Source organism: Sciurus vulgaris, assembly GCF_902686455.1.
Source record: "Sciurus vulgaris genome assembly, chromosome: 2".
In the NCBI taxonomy this organism is placed as follows: Eukaryota; Metazoa; Chordata; class Mammalia; order Rodentia; family Sciuridae; genus Sciurus; species Sciurus vulgaris.
This window is the reverse complement of record NC_136462.1, coordinates 99240743-99263780: the sequence shown is the minus strand read 5'-3', so window position 1 is coordinate 99263780 and position 23038 is coordinate 99240743. Positions and strand designations below refer to the sequence as shown.

General features: G+C 34.5%; 1 protein-coding gene across 1 annotated transcript in view; it reads right to left on the bottom strand.

Moving 5' to 3' along the window:
* Window positions 1-569: 569 nt before the first annotated feature.
* Window positions 570-23038, bottom strand: part of AP4E1 (adaptor related protein complex 4 subunit epsilon 1) — a 75833-nt gene continuing 53364 nt past the window's right edge. Inside the window, exons 17-21 of the mRNA XM_079129901.1 lie at window positions 12516-12774; window positions 9473-10027; window positions 7890-8080; window positions 6231-6388; window positions 570-4991 (exon numbers count right to left, since the gene is read on the bottom strand). Of these exons, the coding sequence (XP_078986027.1) occupies window positions 4831-4991; window positions 6231-6388; window positions 7890-8080; window positions 9473-10027; window positions 12516-12774 (1324 nt within the window). The 3' untranslated portion in view covers window positions 570-4830. The remainder of the gene's footprint in view (window positions 4992-6230; window positions 6389-7889; window positions 8081-9472; window positions 10028-12515; window positions 12775-23038) is intronic.

Sequence of the window (23038 nt, the reverse complement as noted above, 5' to 3'; positions counted from 1 at the left end):
TTGGTTTGGTAATGAATAACACCAAGGTATGATACATGAAAGAAACAATTTATAAGCTGGATTTAAGTAAAATTAAACATTTCTGCTCTACAAAAAACTACCAAAAGGACAACAAGACAAACATACCAACTGAGAAAAAAATATGCACAAAAGTCACATCTGATAAAAAACTATTACCCAAAATTATAAATAAAGAACTCAAACTTATCAATAAGAAAACAACCTGGTTAAAATGGGCCAAAAACCATCAGAGACTGTTACCAAAGATATACAGATCATAAATAAATATACAAAAAGATGCTCAACATATTATGTCATCAGGAAAATGGAAAATGAGACTCATATACACTTATTAGAATAGCCAAAATCTAAACCACTGATACCAACAAATGCTGGCAAGGTAAGTAATAAAAACTTTAATTCATTGTTGATGGGTACACAGCCACTTTGGAAGAGAGTTTGGCAGTTTCTTACAAAACTAAACATACTTTTACCATAAAATCCAGCACTAGTGCTCTCTGTTTACTCAAGGAGTTGAAAACTTATGTCCAAATAAAAACCTACACACAGATTTTTATAGCAACTTTATTAAAAATGGACAAAACTTGGATGCAATCAAAATGTTCTTCAGTATTAAAAAACTGTGGTAAATTCAGACAATGGATTTTTTAGCACTAAAAAATAAATGAGCAATCAAGCCATGAAAAGACATGGAAGAAACTTAAATGCATACTATTAAGTGAAAGAAATTATCTGAAAAATCTATACACACTTTGTGACTCCAACTGTAGGATATTGTGGAAAAGGTGTAACTATTGAGACAGTAAAAAGATCAGTGACTGTGGGAGGTAGAGTACAGGGAATTTTTAGAGTAGTGAAAACTTTCTATGATACAACAAGGGTGGATACATGTCAGTATAAATTTATTCAAACCTACAGAATGTATGCCAAGAGTGAATCCTACTGTAAATGATAGACCTTGGGTGATAATGATGCGTCAGTGTAGGTTCATCAACTATAACAAGATGTTGACAGATGTTGACAATGGGGAAAGCTATATGTTATAAGTGGGGGGCAGGGTAATGAGAAATCTCTATAACACCTTTCTCTTAATTTTGCTGTGAACTTAACTTCTCTAACATTAAATAACAGGCTTTATTTTTTTAAAAAAACCTACATGCACACACATGCAAACACATACACACACATTCATACATGTTTCTTAATCATAAAAAAAACCTCTTAATTCTCTCATTATGCAAATACATAAACAAATTACCTATCAAACAATCATTAACCCTGGCCCATTTGGCTGCAGGTCACCCTCCCTTTCCTTCTTTTCATTGACAACAGTGGGCAGGGTACAATTAAACCTCTTTTTCCTTTAGTACACAAAAGACAGAGCTTTAGTTTCAGAACTTCTTTTCTGCTATACAGTGTAGCCAACAAAAGGCATAAATCAATGGGATTTAAATTCCATTTCTAATCTAGCTTTGTGCTTTAGGATACACAATGAAGAGAAAGTCAGGATGCTCAGATTCTTTGGTTAATAAGTTTTTAACGTATTTGCTTGTTTTTTACATCTTAAACTGTCCATAAAGGGCAACACGGGAACAGAAAACTCTACTTTGAATGCTCTGGCCAAACTAGGATGAAAGAAGGGATATAGACAGACATCTAAAGAATTAATCCACACTCTTTGATCATCATACTGAAAAGTATTATTTTTAGGTTATTTGGAGGCTGTTATTAAATAAATTATTCTTTTTATTCTACTCTAATTACTTCTGTTCTTTTATGCTAATGCCTACCAAATCACTTACTAAATAGATTTAGATAGATTATTCAGCTATTTAAATAATAAAGAACATGTAGACCAAAGAAAAGTATAGATCACTTAGTATTTATTATGTTTAACTGAACTTTTTCAAATTACAGAATTCAACTCTGAAATAAGGTAATAAATGGCTCTTAAATTGTTACTCACTTGGGTTTTTTTTTTCCTAAAATTTTAACATAGCAAAACACTGTAAAGACACATGAATACATTCTTTGTACTTCCAGTGGCTCAATCATGAGACAAAGACCATGTTTATCCATAAAAATTAGAAAAACAGTTCAATATTTCAAAATATTAATGACATGAAATAAAAGTAAAGAAAAAATAAAAACAATATACTTCACTTCTACCACAACTGTTTTGGTAAATGATAGTAGAATCTTGTTTAAAATAATGCTCCTCTGCAGAGCATATGCTGTGCTTGGTATGCTTGGCACATTAGCACTTGGTAACTGCTCAGCTTCCCCTTGCAGTTTCTTGAGCAGGACCCTAATTCAGGGTCTACTTTCAAACCCTGAGCCTCTCATCTGCCTGAATTTCCAAGAATCTTTCTGGTGGGAGTCTTACCCTTCTTCTACAGCCTCTTAAGTCTTTCCTGTCTTTCCTTATTTTTCCCCAGGTTCAAACTTGATGCCATTTCTATTCTCAGCAAAAATGCCTGGCACAAAACTCAAATAACTGAGTATCCCTCCCACAGCTCTTATCTCAGACGTTGTCCTTTCAATGATTAAATTATGGCTATAAAATAAAGAGCCTGACTCTATCCACAAACATCATTTTCCCTACTTTATGATCACATCCCCTATAATGCAAAAAAGGTTGATGATGCCTGATTTAGAACTTAAAAACATTCAATTAGGTAGAATACATACTGATCTAAAGTTCAATAGCTAATATTTTCTATTATTGTTACTTTCTTTTAAAACTCATAAAAATATAAAAATTGTAAACATTCTACTAAATATTTCCGTAGAAACCCTGTTGCCCTACTTTTTATTTAGAGAGTTCGAAAAGAACAAAAGTAACACCATATTCTTTTTGGCAGACCCAAAATCTTGCTCCAAGTCCTAGACCTACCACCATTATACATTTCCCACCACTAGACAGCTTTGTATGCCAAGCATGTCTCGTGACAATTGCTGCTGCCACTCATGAACACATCCTGCAACAAAGCAGCAGAAAACTCATTGTAATCTCTCCCTGAGAGCTATTCATGTGCTCCCTAGCATCTTAAGCATTATCACTCCACACCTGACCCAGCCTCAGCAACCATGCAAACAAACGTAAGTTAGGACATAAAAAACTGGAGCACCTCCTGCACAAAAGGCTGCATTGCTTTCCAAAGTGGTAGCCTTTCCTCTCTTTGTCAAAATAACAAGCAGGATCAGGTAAGGGATAGGGGATGCTGCTGACAGGCAGAAATAAAGAAGAGACTGATGAGGCTAACTACCAGTGTTCACCACAACTCCAGAGTCAGCACATTCCCCTCATCATGACAGTGCTGAGAGTTAGAGAATGAATCTGATCTTCTATTCAAAAGGAGGAACTGAACATGCAGGAAATCCCAGTCACTTATTGCGCTTTTTAGCAAGGTTTTACTGCATGTTTTTAAAAGAGTGAAATTAATAAGATGTTACATTTAAATGAGTAACTTAAAACATTAATTTTAAAATATACAATTTTTGCTTTAGTTCTACACACAAATGACTAATGAAATCTATCAGCTTTGGGGAATCCCCTCAGCATCTTTACCAGAGATGGTTGATGAGATAACTTTAAAACCAGAATATCTCACCTTGGTGATAAACAGTACCACTTAATCAGACTATTAATGCAATGACTTAAAACTGTATTACCTGAATAGTTTCCACGGTGAAGTGTCAGAAAAAGTGAAATAATAAATATTTTCCACAGCACCATAAGGTTTTATAAAATACTACTTCAGTAAATGTACAATCTCAAGATTTTGGTCCACCATTCATATTAGTCACAACCTCCTTTATTGATAACAATTCTGACAGAGGCCACACAGGCACACTGTAACATGAAAATGATTATATTTTACTGAAGAACCTATATGGTATACTTAACTGGTCACTCCTTCAGCTATATCCACTGAATACTAGTGGACTCAAAGGCCAAGAAAGACGAGTTTTACCATTTATAGTCTAGTCACAAATTTTAATTTGCTAAAAGGACCTAAGTGATAACTGACTAAGATATTTGTCATACCAAAAAGTTTTTATATCTGTTTGCTTTCCTATTGTGCTCTCTGGGTTCTGTTCCTTTAGGATAATATTTTATAAATGGCCGAGTTTTTAAAATAAGAATACAGTGATTCTCTTTAAATTTTAAAATAAGTGCGAAATGGAAAAAAGACTGATTTTATAGCCAAATAATCTGGAATTATGTGTAACAAGTTAATTATAGTAAAAAATATGAGACTGAATTTCCTCAATATCCAGCATGCTTGTGTATCTCCTGTGTGTGCTATACCAACTTAGTTCAACACTAATCTAAGCAAAACATAATTAAAAGTATCAATTTACCTACCAACAAACACACTGCATTCAAAAGCCAAATAGTAATTAGGTTTGGGATTATCAATTTCATGTCTCCCCTCCATTAACAAGAAGAACCAAGTCTTGTCTTCACTGTAAATTAGAGTAACTTACTATAAAATTATTTGTAACAAAATAAATATTTTCAGTCCCTCTACACTAAATGATATATAAATCATTAGCATTTTATAACATTAGATTAGGTCACTTTGGGGGGACTCAAACATACTGTACAATCCTGAGTAAAAGGTTAGGGATAAGTTTTTTGGGGATCTTTCTTAACCAAAAATCAAAAAGAAAACACATACACCACAACTTGTAATAATCCCCATTTTCATCAAAAGTACCATGAGTTCTTTTTACTTTGGTAAATAAGTTTATCTATGTAAACCATTTTTCTTGATAGAGTTAAATTAAGCAGAGCTTCGGCTAGGATCCCTCCATCACCTTTTGACACTGATAGGATAAATAGTCCGGAAGAGCAGAGCAAGAGGATCTGAACCACAGAGCTAATACATCAGTCTGAACTCGGCAATGCAGTAAGCAGGGAATGGATGGGAGCAGCTGACAGGCCAATAGTCCTTCATTGCCTAAAATAAGACAAAAATGAAAAATTATTTAATACAAAAGGACTTTTTGACAGACATTTCTCCAAGAAGAGAAATGAGCAATGAGCACACATAAAGATGCTCAACATTACTCATCACTAGGAAAATACAAATCAAATCTACAATGAGACATTACTTCACATCCAATGGATGGCAATTATTAAAAAAAAAAAAAAGTGTTGATGAAGATGCAGAGAAACTAGAACTCCTATGTATTGCTAATAGAAATATAAAATTGTACAGTTGCTATGAAAAGGATGTGATAATTTCTCAAAAAATTAAACATGGATAGCTGGGCCTATAACCTCTGCTACTCAAGAGGTGAAGGCAAGAGGATCACAAGTTTAAGAAAAAGAAAGTGGGAGGTAGCAGAGTCAGTGAGAATGTAGCTCAGTGGTAGAGAACTTGCCTAGTAAGTGCAAAGTCCTGGATGAATGGATGGATGGATGGATAGAAGGAAGGAAGAAAGGAAGGAAGGAAAGAAGGAAGGAAGGAAGGAAGCAGGCAGGTAGGAAGACATACGAATTTCACATGTGATCCAGCAATACCACTATTGCCTATAAAATCAAAAGAACTGAAAGTAGGGACATGAACAGTTATTTCTAAATCCACATTCATAGAAGCAATATTCATAATAATCGAAAAAGAGAATAATCAAAGTGTCCACTGACAAATTAAATAATAAAATGAGGTATATTCATATAGTAGAATAGTATTCAGAACCAAGAAGGGAAGAAATTCTGACACATGCCACAATATGGATCAAACCTGAAGACATTATGCTAAGTAAAATAAGCCAGACACAAAAGGACATTAATGTATTTGAAGTAGTCAAATTCATAAAGTCATAAAGTAGAATAGTGGTTGCTAGGGACTGAGAAGGAAGGGGAAATGGGAATTAGTGTTTAATGGATACAGAGTTTCAGTTGGGGAACATTAAACAATTCTAGAGATGGATGTCATGATGATTGCATGACAATGTGAATATACTTAATGCCACTGAACTTATAAATTTAAAAATGGGTAAAATGGTAAATTTCATGTTATATGAATTTTTCAATAAAAGAATCTTTAATGTAGTCTGAAAAACATACTCATTTGAAAACCCTCATAAAAGGAAATAAAGTTCTAAGCATTCTGACACTTGAAAGTCTTAATTTGTCTTCTGATTACAAGAAAGCGCCTATAAACACAAGGTTGCCTTTAAATAACTCTACAAACCTATAATGTCAATAACATGAAGTCTCAGTTTCTGTTGCAGCATTTTTAAGGCAGAAGGCAGAGCAGCTTGAGATTCTGATGTTTTTATATTTTGCTTCACATCATTTGCGAAGGATAACCAGAGTTTGCCAAAGTCTTCAGTTGAGATTTTTAATGGTCTGAAAATGATTTTAAAAATTAGATTTATGTCCATAAGAATAAAATTATTCTAAACACATTTCAAATAACTCATGGAAATAAAATATAATCACTATAAATCTGGGTCCCACAAAATTTATGTTTTTAAACCAAATATAATTAGAATGCTTACTGTCATTCTCCAACCTAATGAAAACACTGAAAGCAGAAGGTATTATTAAATTACAAATATCTTTTCAATAAAGTACTTGATTTTCTCTTTTTCTGGATATTAGTCATTCGAGCAAAATTTTACCAGGTAATTTCATGAATCATTCAAATATAAAATAAAAGCTTTCCTTCATGTACACCTTTGATTTAGGGTTGATGTGACAGTCTAACAAAGCCAGGTAAACGAGTATGAATACAAAGACCTAGTGCTTTAAATAAATTAGACCAAGAAAAAGGATTCTAACAAGTGTGTTTCAAAATTAGTTATGAGACTAAAGATAATATAATTAACAATGGGTATCTCAGGGAGGGAGGGGGATTAATGGGGACTTTCACTTTCAACTTATATTTTTCCACGGCAGAATATAAGATCTTCTAAGGCTGGATTTTATCCAATACACCACCATGGATATAAACCCTCTTTGCAAGATTGATAAATACAATTTTTACTAAAAAAACTTTATAGATGGACAAAAATCATAGCAGTGTAACATAACTGGATGAGTAGAGGTTAAAAACTGTATAAATAGGGATGGGGATATAGCTCAGTTGGTAGAGTGCACGCACAAGGCCCTGGGTTCAATCCCCAGCACCGCCCAAAAAAAAAAAAAAAATTGTATAAATATTCACAGGCATTCTGCATTCTTGATTTAGTCTTCATTTTTTAAAAACATTAAAAAATAGTATATTTATAAAACTAAATTAGAGCAAAAGAGTTAAGAAACTATTTTCAATTACTTTAGTAACCCCATACAGTGCCTAATATAACATGAAGTACTGTTCAATAAAACTTTAATAACTATGTTGGTTAATTTTCTTACTGATATCTAAAGCTTAACGAACAGATTTATGAAAAAATTAATTACATGAATGAAATATAAATGAAACTTCAAAATCATAAAAAGTCATGCAGAATCTTTGACATTATTTCAGTTTAGATATTAGCTGCTTTCAGAAGTTTCGCCAGATCACCAACCAACCCCAACCTAAATCAGATATCATAGTATAATCTCTCATTTTACCATTTATTTTCTCTTAATAGCACAATTCATAATAACATATATATTTATATGATTGTTCAATGTCTCCTCCCTAGACTAAAAGCTCTCTGAAGATAGGGACTGTGTTCAGTTTTTTTTTTTTTTTTGTTTTTTTTTTTTTTGGGTGCTGAGCTATCTCCCCAGCCCCTGTGTTCAGTTTTTAATTGCTCTATTGCACAGCATCTAGCATACTGCCTCTGTCTAGAAAAAAAGCGTAATAAATTTTATTTGCTAAAAGAATGACCAAATTAACATTCCAGACAATACTTACCTAATGAAATCTAACAGTGATAAATTTACGGAAAATTCCAGCTGAACAGAATGAGTATCCATCATTTGATAACTTATAAAGCCAGAAATATTTCCTTCTGTAAAAGGTTTTTCCAACTGTATACTATATTGAAAGTTTTTGGTACTTTCTGCTTCCATTACAGGAAAACAACATCCAAGTTGCTCAGTGATCTTTAAATAAAAATAATAAAAGTATTAAAATAAGGATCAATACACTCTATTATATGCGTATTAATTTTCTATTTAATTGAAGTGGTAGAAAAGATACTAATGTGAGAACCTAACAAACTACATTATGAAGGTGACTGACAATACACTAGCATAGGTAATTAAGAAATAATACTGTACAGGCCAAGATTATGTTGACGAGTGGCATTACAGTTAAAATCCATGTATAATTTTTTTCAAAGAGTATTAAATTCTAGTCTGGTGGTTCTCAATCCTGGCTGGCCCCGGGTTTTTTTTTTTTTTTTTTTTTTTTTTCCTTCTTCTTCAAGTGTTGTGGATTTAACTCAGGGCCTCCATGCACATCATGCAAGCACACTAAGTTATACTCCTAACCCCTGGTACCAGATTTTTAAAGCTGGAAGAGTTTCTTAAAATAACAATAATACAGATTTCTTGCATTCTCATTCTCTACACTACTCAAGCTGGTAGAGTTTAGGCAACTGGGTAGGGGTTTTATTTATTTATTTATTTTTTACATTCCGCCATAGTCAGTGGACCAGACCATATTTCTTTCAATACTTTCTAGCTCATAGAAGAAAGTGGGTTAGTTTTGTGGAAGACAGATACACTGGTCAAACTTCACTGTAACTCCACCAAGGACATTCATATGCTAATGCAAATAAACATACTTCCAGAAATCACAAAATAGTCTTTTGAAGCTGCAGAAGCAACTGAACTGTTACCTGAACACTCAGTATAAAGTAACAAATAAGTGAGAGAAAAAAAATAGTATACACAATATTCTTACTCCTTGATGTTTAGTTGTTCTATTAAATCATTTGAAAATTTAGTTTTGATGATTATAACACTAAATGAAATATTTAAAGAGTACAGAAACAGAGATCACAAAATACACACTGAAAATAATTTTAACTTTTCATGTGCCATTTATTGCTAGAAGCACTTACAGGTATTAATGCATTTAATCCTCACAATAACAGGCACATACTGTTAGTATTCTCATTTTAAACAGAAGGAAGCAGAGGCACAAAACAGCTAACTATCTTGACCATGTAACAGATAATAAGCTATAGAAGCAAGATTCTAAGTCAAGCAGTGCAAGTCAAAAGTCTGTATTCTTTGCTGTGGTTTATCCAAACTCATTTTTTTATCTATGGCCTTTCCCAATACAATCATTATTATGCTTCCCTGTCTCTTTTGAATATTTTGTCCCTACTTAGAACAATACAAAATTTGTCACATCTCTAACCTGTTTTGTTAAGGAGGTAAGAAGGATGTGGAAGAAATTTACAAACCATCAGAAGAGCCAACAGCAGAAACACTAAATAAGCACTATCCATTTAAGGCAGAATGATAAACCATTCGTTGTCTTACCTTGAAATTTTCTGCAGGAAAAATTTCTAAGTTAGCACTTTTCAATTCCAAACCACTCTTACTAGCAACTGACCAAACCATCAACAAACAATCATCTTTCCAAATCTTGTAAGAAGATACTGATACAGCTTCATTGTTACAGACATCCATAAGATTTGAATGCATGTATTCAGTAGTTTCTTCCAACAAAGAAGCTAAAGAGATTCCCTTGGCAACTGAAGCTGCAGTAGATGGAGGAGGATGAAAAATTTCCATGTTGTTATCAGCAAACAAAGAAGGTGCAGGCTGGCTGCAATCTGGAAGTTTCTCAACCAAGGGCAGTTCTGTGAGAGACTCAGAATCCAAAAGTTGAGAACTGAGAGAAAATTTCTCTAATTCTTTCTCTTCTCTCTCTTGCAAAGTATTCAAATAATCATCTTCTTCACAGGCCACCTTTGATAAAGAACTAAAGGAAGAACAGGTCACACTTTGAGCACTGGTCGTTTCTTCACTTTTGGCTTCCTTGCCTTTTGATTTCCTTCTGAACTTGTGAGACACAGTGTCTGCTTTTCCCAGCTACAAAACAAAAACATAATAATAATATAAAAAGAACTATTTTACAAACATGAGTTTTAAATATTCTTCTATAACTTCAAATGAGTAATTTACTAACTTGCTAAGATTCTATCTAAAGCACAGATTAACAAAAAAAAATCAGAGATGAATAAAATGTTAGGCCCTAAAATTGTGACAGCTACGTAACTGTGAACTATTTGTTAAACCTTGCTTCCTATTAAAAACACAAAATCAGAAAAAGAAATAAGGTCAAAAAGTCAGTCACAAACAACTGCTAGATTTCAGAATATTAAAAATAATTGGATAAATTAATAACTGTGAGAAACTTAGCACCCTCCCTTTTTCCCCCAGAGTTGTCTTACAGAAGCCTAAGTTACCCTTGATAAAAGGATATTCCAAACCCTGTTTTAGTAATCTATAATAATTGTGATTTCATGGTCAAAGAGTTAATAAGCAGGGAAGAAAAGCTGGTTTTACCTCAAGAATCAAATGGCAGAAGCTGACTGAAAAACTCAGTAGGAAAAAATTCTGTAACTGACTAGCAATGTTTGCCACAGACTGAGAAGACAGCAATAGCAAATTGATCTAACCCTAAGGAATGGTCTATAAATCTATGTTAGGACAGTCATGGTACAAGTGCATCCTGGCCTCACAAAGTTCTATCTGGAATCAGTGCAGCAGACTAGCAGTGTTCTAAGTCCATGTCTCGGTGCTCCTGGGGGCTTCAACACTGCACGGCTCCCCTTCATGTGATTATAATTAACCAGAATTTTACTTCCATTTTCAGACTTTCTCCATTCCTCTCAAGCCCCAGCACCTTTCAATTCTCAACAGATGAGTTTGTCTCTTACCTCCCAATTCAGAAGTTATCAAGTACGAACATTCTATTAACATAAAAAAACAAATGGGAAAGGGAAGAAGAGGGAAAGTGGACACAGGATTTCCATTTTTTGTAGTTAGGGGATTCAAACTAGATGTATATAAGACTACTTGACACTGTCCCTCAGGTCTGCTCTGCCCCCGCTGCCACCCCCCGCTTTTTAATGCTTTCTTCTGCACTGTCAATCTGCTATTAATTAGAAGCTATAGAAGCCAAAGTCATCTTTATTATAATACATAAACAGCATAGCACTGCACGTCCACACAAAGGGTCTTTTAAAATGAAGGTGAAATAAAAAGGTGAAGGTGGAAAAATGAACCTTGACCCTTACAATAATTTATGTAAAAAATTAACTCACAATAGGCCACAAGCCTACAAATAAGAGTTAATTAAAATGGAATACATGAACATAGCCTAGATTTATTTAACTGAGAGTTTAAACATTAGGAAAAAATAAAAAACACTGCTGGAGAAAAGCAGTCATCTAAACAGATGTATGATACAGAAGGAGCACATCCAGTTAGTTCCAATCCTGTCTGCTTTCTACTAGCAACACAGAAAGGTTGGGACTGAGAGCCAAAGGGTATATGCTAATTTTTTTTCTACTCTTTTTTTTTTAATTAGAGTTTTATAGTTATGCATAGTAGTTGGGTTCATCCCAAAAAACCATACATACATGGAATTTGATTTCAGTCCACGATCCCCTTTCCCCTCCTATCCTCCTTTGGCTTTCCCTCTTTCCTTTACTATGTTAGTCTTCCTTTTGCTCTTCTATTTACTTATATCTGATTGGTTCTTCTTGTCTATACATAAAGTTGAAGTTCCCTATGGTATTTTTGTATATGGTACATGCTAATTTTACATGGCATAGCTTCTCCTGCTTGCTCAGAAACAGCACCTGTCCTTTACTATAACTTTCATTCTTTTATTATGAAAACAATGTCAGCAAAAAAAGTCATGAGAATCATTATAATCCTACTAATTATTATTATTATCAAAATATCATATAGTCCCTTCTAGCCTCAATACTTTTATTTTCTTTACAGCTCTAAACAAGGTATAAATAAAATTTTATACTCTTAGCATTTTTTGTTTAACATAAATATTTTCATTTCACAATGCAATTCTGATCATTTTAGTGGCTGAAAAATATTCTGAGAATATAATTTTGCAACCACCCTCCTACAGTTAGACATTTTAAATGATTCCTATTTTTCACTATTAAACATTCCACTTTGAGATGTACTTTTTGCACATATATCAGTACTGTTGACTACTATTATTAGCAATATTTCAATCAAGCCTCCTTCCTTTAGTGAACTGTCTCAGTCACCCACAGGGGTGGTAATACCTATAGCACACTTATACAACTTTATCTGGACCCTGACTCTTACCCTAGCTGACAGGACTAGAGAGAACACCTGGCTCAAGCTGACCAGATTTCCTCTTTCTGGAACATAAAGGGTGTGTTACTGGTGCTTATGGAGCTAGGAGATGATGAGAGCCAGGGAGGCCACCTCTCATCATGTATATAGATGAAAGCCAGCAGCTATGAGGAGTCAATGAAAGGGAACACAGATTCTTAGAGGAATATACCTGATAACTTACCAAATTGATAGTACCTTCTGATCCTAGCCCAACAAATAATGATGAAGCCAACAGCTGCTTTTCTTTCTCCTCTTTAGATTGTGTAAGGATTTGAGACTGATCCCTTTTTGTTACAACTTGATCCACATTCTCCACAGTTACATTTTCTTGAGGAACAGGTGGAGTTTCCATTTCATCACCAATTTTGCTCTCCTTCTTGGGAAGATAGCCCTCTTTTCCCCACAATTTTTTTATACCTTCTAGCTTCAAGCTATTTGTTCTAGAGAAACAGATAAAGAAATCAAGTCAATTTTAATAACTGTCAAATAGGTACTTCCTGGAGGCATTTTTTTCAAAGTGTATTATTGCCAATGGCCTTTTAGAAGCAGCTTTCATATTGTATTTTATATACCAGAAGTAAACCTAGATTTTTAGATTTCATTTTAGTTATAGCCAGCCTCCCTACCCTCAAGCCAAAGAATTTAAAGTAACAGAACTCCAGGCTTAGTTTTTAAAACCTCCAATCATTTAATTTTCATTTAATTGCCTGAATAAGTTATATAAAAATAGAACTACTGTAAATCGGTTCTTTTTCTCCATTGACTTTTCAAAAACATCTTTAATTCTGATAGAATAAAATCAGAAATGATTCTTAAGTTTTTTAGTTATATAAAGGAATTAAACCTAAATTCACAAGTTTTTTTTTTTTTATTCTTTCCACAAAGTCAGAATTTATTGAATAGAAATAAATTCACAAGTCTCATCAATCTGATTTGTTTTATTTCACTGGGTTCTCTTGATTTCACTGTTGGTTATGACTGGTAATCACAAGTTCTTTTGTAACAGTGGTCAACTTCATGCTTTGAATACAGCCCTTGTTGCTCTGCCACTGCAACTTTGTTTTTCTTTATCTTTTTTTTTGACAGTGATAAATTTTTTTTAAAAAATTTTTCATATGTGTATATAGGGTAATAATGTCTATCTCAATCTTCCATCCTTCCCATCCCCACCCGCCTTACCCCTGCCCTTACTCCCCGCTGTACAATCCAAAGTTCCTTCATTCTTCCTTCCCCCACTCCCCACTATGAATCAGCATCTGCTTATCAGAGAAAACATTCGGCCTTTGGTTTTTTGGAATTGGTTTATTTCACTTAGCATGATATTCTTCAGTTACATCCATTTACCTGCAAATGCCATAATTTCATTCTTCTTTAAAGCTGAGTAACATTCCATTGTATATATGTAGCACAGTTTCTTTATCCATTCATCTGTTGAAGGGCATCTAGGTTGGTTCTATAGTTTTGCTATTGTGTAAACATTGATATGGCTACATCACTATAGTATGCTGATTTTAAATCCTTTGGGCATAAACCAAGGAGTGTGATAGCTGGGTCAAATGGTGGTTCCATTTCACATTTTCTTAGGAATCTCCATACTGCTTTCCAAAGTGCTTGCACTAATCTACAGTCCCACCAACAATGCATGGTGTACCTTTTCCCCCACATCCTTGCCAACACTTATTATTGCCTGTATTTTTGATAATTGCCATTCTGACTAGAGTGAGATGAAATCTTAGAGCACTTTTGATTTGCATTTCTCTAATTGCAAGAGATGATGACCATTTTTTTCATGTTTGTTGATCAATTGTATTTCTTCTGTGAAGTGTTTGTTCAGTTTCTTAGCCCATTTATTGATTGGGTTATTTGATTTTTTTGCTGTTCAGTTTTTTGAGTTCTTTATATATCTTGGAGATTAGTGCTCTACCTGAGGTGCATGTGGTAAAGATTTTTTCCCAGTCTGTAGGCTCTCTCCTCAAATTACTGATTGTTTCCTTCTCTGAGAAGAAGCTTTTTAGTTTGAATGCATCCCATTTATTGACTCTTTAATTTTACTTCTTGGGCTTTAGGAATCTTGTTAAGGAAATCAGGTCCTAAGCTGACATGATGAAGATTTGGGCCTACTTTTTCTTCTATTAGGTGCAGGGTCTCTGTTTTATTGCCTCTAAGTCTTTGATCCACTTTCAGTTGATTTTTGTGCCAAGTGAGAGATACAGGTTTAATTTCATTTTATTACATATGAATTTCCAGTTTTCCCAGCACCAGTCATTGAAGAGGTTATCTTTTCTCCAATGTATATTTTTGGCACCTCTGTCTAGTATGAGATAACTGTATTTATGTGCTTTTGTCTTCTATTCTGTACCACTGGTCTATCTGTCTATTCTGATGCCAATACCATGTTGTTTTTGTTACTACTGCTCTGTAGTATAGTTTAAGGTCTGATATTGTGATGCCTCGTGCTTCATTCTTCTTGCTGAGGATTGCCTTGGCTATTCTGGGACTTTTTCCAAATGAATTTCATGATTTCTTTTTTTATTTGTATGAAGAATGTCATTGGAATTTTAATAGGAATTGCATTGAATCTATATAACACTTTTGGTAGTATGGCCATTTTAACAATATTAATTCTACCTATTCAGGACCATGGGAGATTTTTCCATCTTCTAAGGTCTTCTTCAATTTCTTTCTTTAGTATTCTGTAGTTTTCATTGTAGAGGTCTTTGACCTCTTTTGTTAGATTGATTTCCAAGTATTTTTTTTTTTTTTAGGCTATTTGTGAATGGGGTACTTTTCCTAATTTCTCTTGCAGTGGATTCACCACGCATAGAAATGCATTTGATTTACGGGTATTGATTTTATATCCTGTTACTTTGCTGAATTTGTTTATGAGTTCTAGAAGTTTTCTGGTGGAATTTTTTGGATCTTCTAAATATAGAATCATGTCCTCAGCAATTAGTGATAGTTTGAGTTCTTCTTTTCCTATTCCTATCCCTTTGATTTCTTTCATCTGATTGCTCTGGCTAGGGTTTCAAGGACGATGCTGAATACAAGTGGTGAAAAAGGGCATCCCTGTCTTTTTCCAGTTTTTAGGGGAAATACTTTCGATTTTTCTCCATTTAGAATGATGTTGGTCATGGGCTTAGCATAGATAGCTTTTACAATGTTGAGGTATATTCCTACTATTCCTAGTTTTTCTAGTGTTTTGAACATGAAGAGGTACTATATTTTTCAAATGCTTTCTCTGTGTCTATTGAGTTAATCTTATGATTCTTGTCTTTAAGTCTATTGATGTGATGTATTCCATTTATCGATTTCCATGTATTGAACCAACCCTGCATTCCAGGGATGAACACCACTTGATCATGATGTACTATCTTTTTTAATATATTTTTGTATGTGATTTGCCAGAATTTTATTGAGAATTTTGCATCTATGTTGGTCTGAAGTTTTCTTTCCTTGATATGTCTTTGTCTGGTTTTGGTATAAGGGTGATACCTGCCTCACAGAATAAGTTTGGAAGGGTTCCCTCCTTTTCTATTTCATGGAATAATTTGATAAGTATTGGTGTTAATTCTTCTTTGAAGGTCTTGTAGAACTCAGCTGAGAATTCGTCTGGTCCTGGGCTTTTCTTGGTTGGTAGGCTTTTGATGATGTCTTCTATTTCATTGCTTGAAATCGATCTGTTTAAATTGTGTATGTCCTCCTGATTCAATCTGGGTAGGTCCTATGTCTCTAGAAATTTGTCAATGTCTTCAAGTTTTACTATTTTATTTGAGTATAAATTTTCAAAATAGTTCTAATTATCTTCTTATTTCAGTAGTACCCCATTGTGATAGTTCCTTTTTCTTCACGAATTTTAGTAATTTGAGTTTTCTCTCTCTTTCCCTTTGTTAGTGCGGCTAAGGGTTTATCAGTTTTATTTATTTTTTCAAAGAAACAACTTTTGTTTTGTCAATTTTTTGAATTTTTTTGTTTCAACATTGATTTCAGCACTGATTTTAATTATTCCCTGTCTTCTGTGGCTTTTGGTGTTGATTTGTTCTTTTTTTTAGGTTTTTGATATGTAATCAGGTCATTTAGTTATTGACTTTTTATTCCTTTAATATATGAACTTGATACAATGAACTTTTATCGCTGTCTCCATAGCACCCCAGAGATTTTGACATGCTGTATTGCAGTTCTCCTTTACCTCTAAGTACTTTTTATTTCCTCCTTAATTTCTTCTTTTATCCTTTCATCAATCAATGGCATGCTATTTAGTCTCCAGGTGTTGGAGTAGCTTCTTTTTTATTTTATCATTGATTTCTAGTTTCATTCCATTATGATCTGATAGAATGCAGGGTAGCATCTCTATTTTTTTTGTATTTGCTGAGAGTTGCTTTGTGGCGTAACACATGATCTATTTTAGAGAAGGATCTGTGTGCTGCTAAGAAGAAAGTATATTTGCTTGATGATAGATGAAATACTCTATATATGTCCATTAAGTCTAAATCATTGATTGTATCATAGTTTCTTTGTTAAGTTTTTGTTTGGAAGATCTATCCAGTGGTGAGAGAGGTATATTAAAGTCATCCAGTATTACTATGACATGATCTGTTTGATACTTGAAATTGAGAAGGGTTTGTTTGATGTACGTAGATGCTCCATTGTTTGAGGCATATATATTTATAATTGTTACGTCTTGTTGGTGTATGATTCCCTTAAGCAATGTCCTTCTTTATCCCTACTAACTTTGGTTTGAAGTCTACTTTGTCTGATATGAGGATGGAAATCCCTGCTTATTTACAAAGTCCATGTGAGTGATATGTTTTTTCCCAACCTTTCACCTTCAGTCTGTGGATCTTTTTTCCTAGGTGAGTCTCCTGAAGATGCATATTGTTAGGTTTTTTTAATCCAATATGCCAGTCTAGGTCATTTTATTGATTAGTTTAGTCCATTAATATTCAGGGTTAGTATTGAGATATGATTTGTATTCCTGGTCATTTTGGTTCATTTTTGGTTTTTAACTTGACTTAGTTTCTCCTTTGATTGACCTTTCCTTTAGTGTAGTTCCTCCCTTTGCTCATTTTCATTTTTTTTTTCATTTCCTCCTCATGAAATATTTTGCTGAGAATGTTCTATAATGTAGGCTTTCTAGTTGTGAATTCTTTTAACTTTTGTTTATCATGGAAGATTTTTATTTCATCTTCAAATCTGAAGCTTAATTTTGCTGGATATAAAATTCTCGGTTGGCATCCATTTTCTCTCAGAGCTTGATATATGTTATTCCAGGACCTCCTGGGTTAACAAATCAGCTGAGATTCAAACTAGTCTCCCCCTATATGTAATTTGACTTTTTTCTCTCACAGCCTTTAAATTCTATCCTTATTCTGTATGTTAGTCATTCTCATTATAATATGTGTTGGCGTGGGTCTGCTGTAATTTTGTATATTTGGGGTCCTATAAGCCTCTTGTAGTTGATTTTCCATTTCATTCTTTAGATTTGGGAAGTTTTCTGATATTATGTCATTGAAAAGATTGTGCATTCCTTTGGTTTGTATCTCCACACCTTTGTCTATTGTGATATATCTTAGATTTGGTCTTTTCAACAGCATATATTTTGTGTTCATTGTCTGAGGTTCAGTCTTCCAAGTGGTCTAATCTGTTGGTGATACTTTCCACTGAATTTCTAATTTAGTTTATTGTTTCCTTCATTTTGAGGATTTTCTGCTTGATTCCTTTTTATAATCTCTCTTTATTGAGTGATCTTTCACTTCCTGTATTTTCTCTCTAACACCATCCTTTATTTCAAAGATCAATGTATGTATTTTCCAAACTCCACCTCTGACATTTCTTCTACTGTGCTGTCTATGGATTCTATTGCTGGACCATCTTGGTTTGTTTGAGGCACTTTGGTCCCTTGCTTTTTCAAGTTGTCTGTGTGTCTTCTCATCTAGCAGTATGGAACTGAGGCAGTACAGATTCTACCCTGTAGGCTTTTAGTGTCCCTGAAGGCTTCCAGTACCTCACCCTTAAGGGGGAAAGCAATATTAACAGCACCCAATGCAATCGATATACCACCTTAAACACCAAATGGTTCCTATTAAGGTGTTTACAGTTTTGTCACAATAGACAGAAATGAGGTATTCAATTATTGTCTACAATAAAAACAGTAAGTTTGCTAATAGGGTTTACCATTTCAAATAATGGACAATGAGGGAACAGAAGTACTATAAGATGTGATGTTTATGAGGGAGAGGGAGAGAAGAGCGAGGTAAAAATTTATAGTAAGAGCAAGGTAGGAATTAGCAGAGGTTGGCTGTTAGTATGAGAGAAGTGAGAAAGAGAAATTTAGGCAGACAGGTAGGTGACAGAAAAAATATGTACTTTTTTTTAAATATAGGAATACACAGCGAAACTGTCATATACTATTCAGACATCTCATTCCTCAATAAATTGATGCATGAAAAATATTTGGATTTAACGATGGCAGAGGTATGAGAGGGAGAAAAAGAGGAAAAAAAAAAAAAAAGAAGAAAGTCTCAATGAAAAATTGAATGATTGCCTCCCCTGGCTTTCAAAATTTTTCTCAGCTTCCCTTCTCCCCCAATAAATGGGGTTGTCTGAAGTTTGATGTTAGCTCCAGTCTAGTGGGTGCCAGACCAGTGGGGTCAGTGAGCCAATATAGCAAGATGCCCTCACACCCTCTTATAGTCTTACCACCTGCTATAGCTGGCCCCTTCCATTCCTGCACACTTCAGGACTCCCTGAGCTAGACAGAGCCCGGTGTTCTCCAGTTTCTCCAACCGGTGCTCTCCCCAGGGAACTGTCCCTAGTCTCTGGCTTTCCACAGGCTTGCCAGACCCAGACTGGTTCACACAAACCCAGCTGTAATCTGATGGACCTGGGCTTCAGCTTCCCCAGGCCCTGTCCTGCTGCAATCCCAAGATCTCAATGCCTTTTCAACTTGCAGAGAGACCACCAGGCATGTGCTCACACAAAGGAGCCACCCTGCAAAAAGTCAGCCAGATAGCAGCTACTATCACCGAGCAGAAAGACCTCGGGTGCAACCAGACCTGCAGGCACCCCAATATATCTCCAGGCCCTGGCCTGAGTCCCCAGACCAAGGTGGCTACACCCTGAGATGCTGGCGACCGGCAGCGGGTGGCAAACCTGCAGGCACTGTGTTAATGAACTTCTAACAATGGCAGGCAGCAGGCAATCTGCTGGCAGTCTGCAGGTGGTCTGCATGCTAACGGTGGACGATCAACGGGTGGACATTGGGCAGTGGGCAAAGGTAATGGGTAGGTGAAAAGGCAGGTAATGGGCAGGCAAGAGGCAGGAAAATAGGCAAATGGCGGATGATAGGCAGCAGTCAGTAAGCGAACTACACTCAAAAAAGCAGATGATATGCTGTCAGAACGCAGTTGATTGTGGTGGACGAATGGGGTAAACACAGGGGATTGGTGGGCAGCGAGAACTGCCTCACAGAGAAATAGTATTTCCTCTGCTTGAATCCCAAGTTACAGAGCAACAAAGAATGCAGCCTCCTTCTAGTTTGTCATCTTGGATATGAATAATAATTCATAAACATAAATTCACTAAATAAAATCTTGATGAAAGCAAAAATATAAAAACTATTCAAATGCACTCCTATGTGTAAATTTACTTTTAATCCAAAACGTTTTCTTAATGTGAACACTAACTACATTTTCAACTATTATAAATGTTGTTTTATAAAAATGAAAAGAAGGCTGGGATTATAGTTCAGTGGAAGAGCACTTGCCTAGGATATTTGAGACCCTGGTTTCAATCCCTAGCACCATACACACACAAAGATTTGGTTTACATAAGAAAAAAGATTTTAGGAAAAGGCATGAGGCTTAGGAATTTTTTACAGCTGAGTTGAAAAAGAATTAAAGTGCTAATTAGAAGCCAGATGTCCGGTTCAAAAAGCTAAGACAAGGTATCTCTGCAAAAACACCAGAGTCAAATTTAGCATACAAACTAACATAACTTTGTCCCAAAAGTTACAATTAAGTGTGAATCTGGAGTAACTAATATAATCATAAGCACAGGTAGAAACAAACTGTCTCTATTATTCTCATAAAAACAACATATATCTGTTAATTGCTAGACAGTGGTAATCATTTGATAATGTAAATACATTATCAAAACACCATGTATCCAATTTTTATTTGCCAATTATATCTCAACAAATCTGGGGTGGAAAGAACTGCCCAGAAAAAAAAAAAAAGGCTTTGTAACTTGGCTCATCTGTCATGTTTCGAAACATGAATAGAGTAGATGCTAAATTTAATCTTAAAAAAAAAAAAAAAAAAAATATTTGTACTCATTATTTTATTACATCTAATTTGCTGGAATCATGATCAATTTGGCTTTCTGTACTAAGCCAATTAAAAATAATAGGTAGTAATACTTCATACTGAATGAAGAACTAATGCTATTAAGTAGTAAGTGGTTGAGGGAATGCTAATAAAGAATGCCTTAGAGGGAATTGGTTCATTTCTCCTCATGATTTTTACTGAGAGGTACTCCTTTACAAATATCTTCATTTCTCCCTTTCTTTCAGGTTCCAAAGCAGTTTTTAGAAAGTTTTTAAAAGAAAGGAAAAAGAAGTTATCTAAAAAAATCTCTTGGAAGACAACTGATTGTCCTTGCCATAAGCAGATCCAAAACGGGCCATGGGAATCACTAAAATGGCCCCTTAGTAACTCTATAATGCTCAAAAGCAAGCACTTCTAGGAAAATAAAAAATACCCACAGCTGGATTACAATATCTCTGTGCCACCTTTAACCAAAACATTTCCTTTAATTATTTACAAAACAGAAAGAACAAGGGCCCATATATCAGTCATTTATTGATAAATTAAACAAATATTAGTTTAGAAAAAAAATGTGGACACCTTCAATGAAGGACTGTTGCCCAACTGTTGACAATGCCAGACAGATCTCAGTCTGTTTAGGGATTGTGTCAACTACAAAAGGATACCTTGCCAAAGATCATGCCCCTACAAGGGCAGCCCATATTCAATGACTGATGAACAGAAGTACAAAGTTCTGGTCAATCATCTTGGCCCAGCTCAGGATAACCAACTCTGAAAGGTCATTCTAGCTCCAAAACTCCCCATGGGATCAGCTGGGGCTGTTCCTGGTACTACATAGCATCTTCTTTGTCTGCCCAAACCTACTTCTTTCCCCTTCCCTCTACAGGTATGGCCCCCAAGGGCACTCTTTAATATTCTACAAACATTGCAGAATGCGCTTCCAAGGGAATACAATCCACATCAGCAGGCCAAATGGGAAAGCGGGGACAAAAAAAGTATAAAAGAAGTACTAAACTATTTTAAGGATTTTTATCGATTACTGTATCTGCATACATGCCTATTATCAATATGATTTACTATGCATTACTACAGATAGTCTAAAAAGTAGGAAAATATGTACAAGCAACATAAGACTATTTAACACATAAAATATGCCCCTTAATGATATGAAACATATTATAAAAGAATTTTTAAAACATGAGTCATCTTTGCCTAGATATTAACAACACTATTATGCATGGTTTTATATGTTGTACCTTTGTTTCAGTTTAAATCAGACCATGCAAAAATCCAGATGTAAAATCTAACTCAGTAACCTTCAAAAGATTAGGGATGTACTTTAACTTAGCTCTAGGAATTCATACTTAAGGTAAGGTGCTAGTTAGTAAAGGACTTACAGGCAAGAAATTCTAAATTAGGCTTGCTACTTCTTTATGTTCAGCTTGCCAGGAACTATAAAAGAATATCTTTTATATGTCTAAAGCTGATTCACCTTGCTGATTAACACACAGGTTCCTAAACTGAAATAATATGTGAACTGTGGTCTTTGAAAAGAAGTTTTAAACTCATCTCTCATGTTCCATTTCTTAATAACATGACACATATAATTCCTTAGCAGTCTTGCCAAATGCCTTTTCTTTAAGGGTGGTACATGTAGTACAGGATTTACAAGACCCTGTCACATTCCCCAGATCCTAGTTTAGTTCTAAAATAGCAGAGGCTTTTACCCATGCAACAGGAACTGTTTAAGTGTCTTGGGTTTGGATGGTTTCTGTCTCTCCTTCCCTTGTCCCTCTGTCCCCTGTTTAGGGCTCTTAGCTATCACCTGCACCATCATAAATGCACAAACCGTATCTACTCTCATGCTTGGAGTACCAAAATTAAATGTCTCAGAATGAAAATAAGGAAATTAGTAGAGCAAGAAAAAAAGGATGAAAGAGAATTTGAACTAATGCCCATTTTATACAGCATATCATTCTACATTCCTCATAATCTATTTTTATCATTCTTCTAATAAATACTCTTTATAACCATCTCACTAGAAGATTGACAATTATAGGGATGGAAATAAAATAAGGTGACTAACTTTTTAATGAATATATGAGAATTCAAAATTCAAATGTCATCCTTCAAAGTTGTCACCTTTGGGATTTTGGCACATTTATTTGAATAATATTGTCATTTACTTAAAACATTTTGAACTCTTTTGAATGAAACTTGTCTACAAAGAAGAAAGCCATTTTCATTACTTTATTGTCATATTAGTATATTGACCAAAATAATTCAGAATGATCACTAATTTTATTTGATAGACCCAGCTTTTGGATAATGATGATAGTGATGCTAATAATTATTATTAATGATAGGAGTTACCATTTAT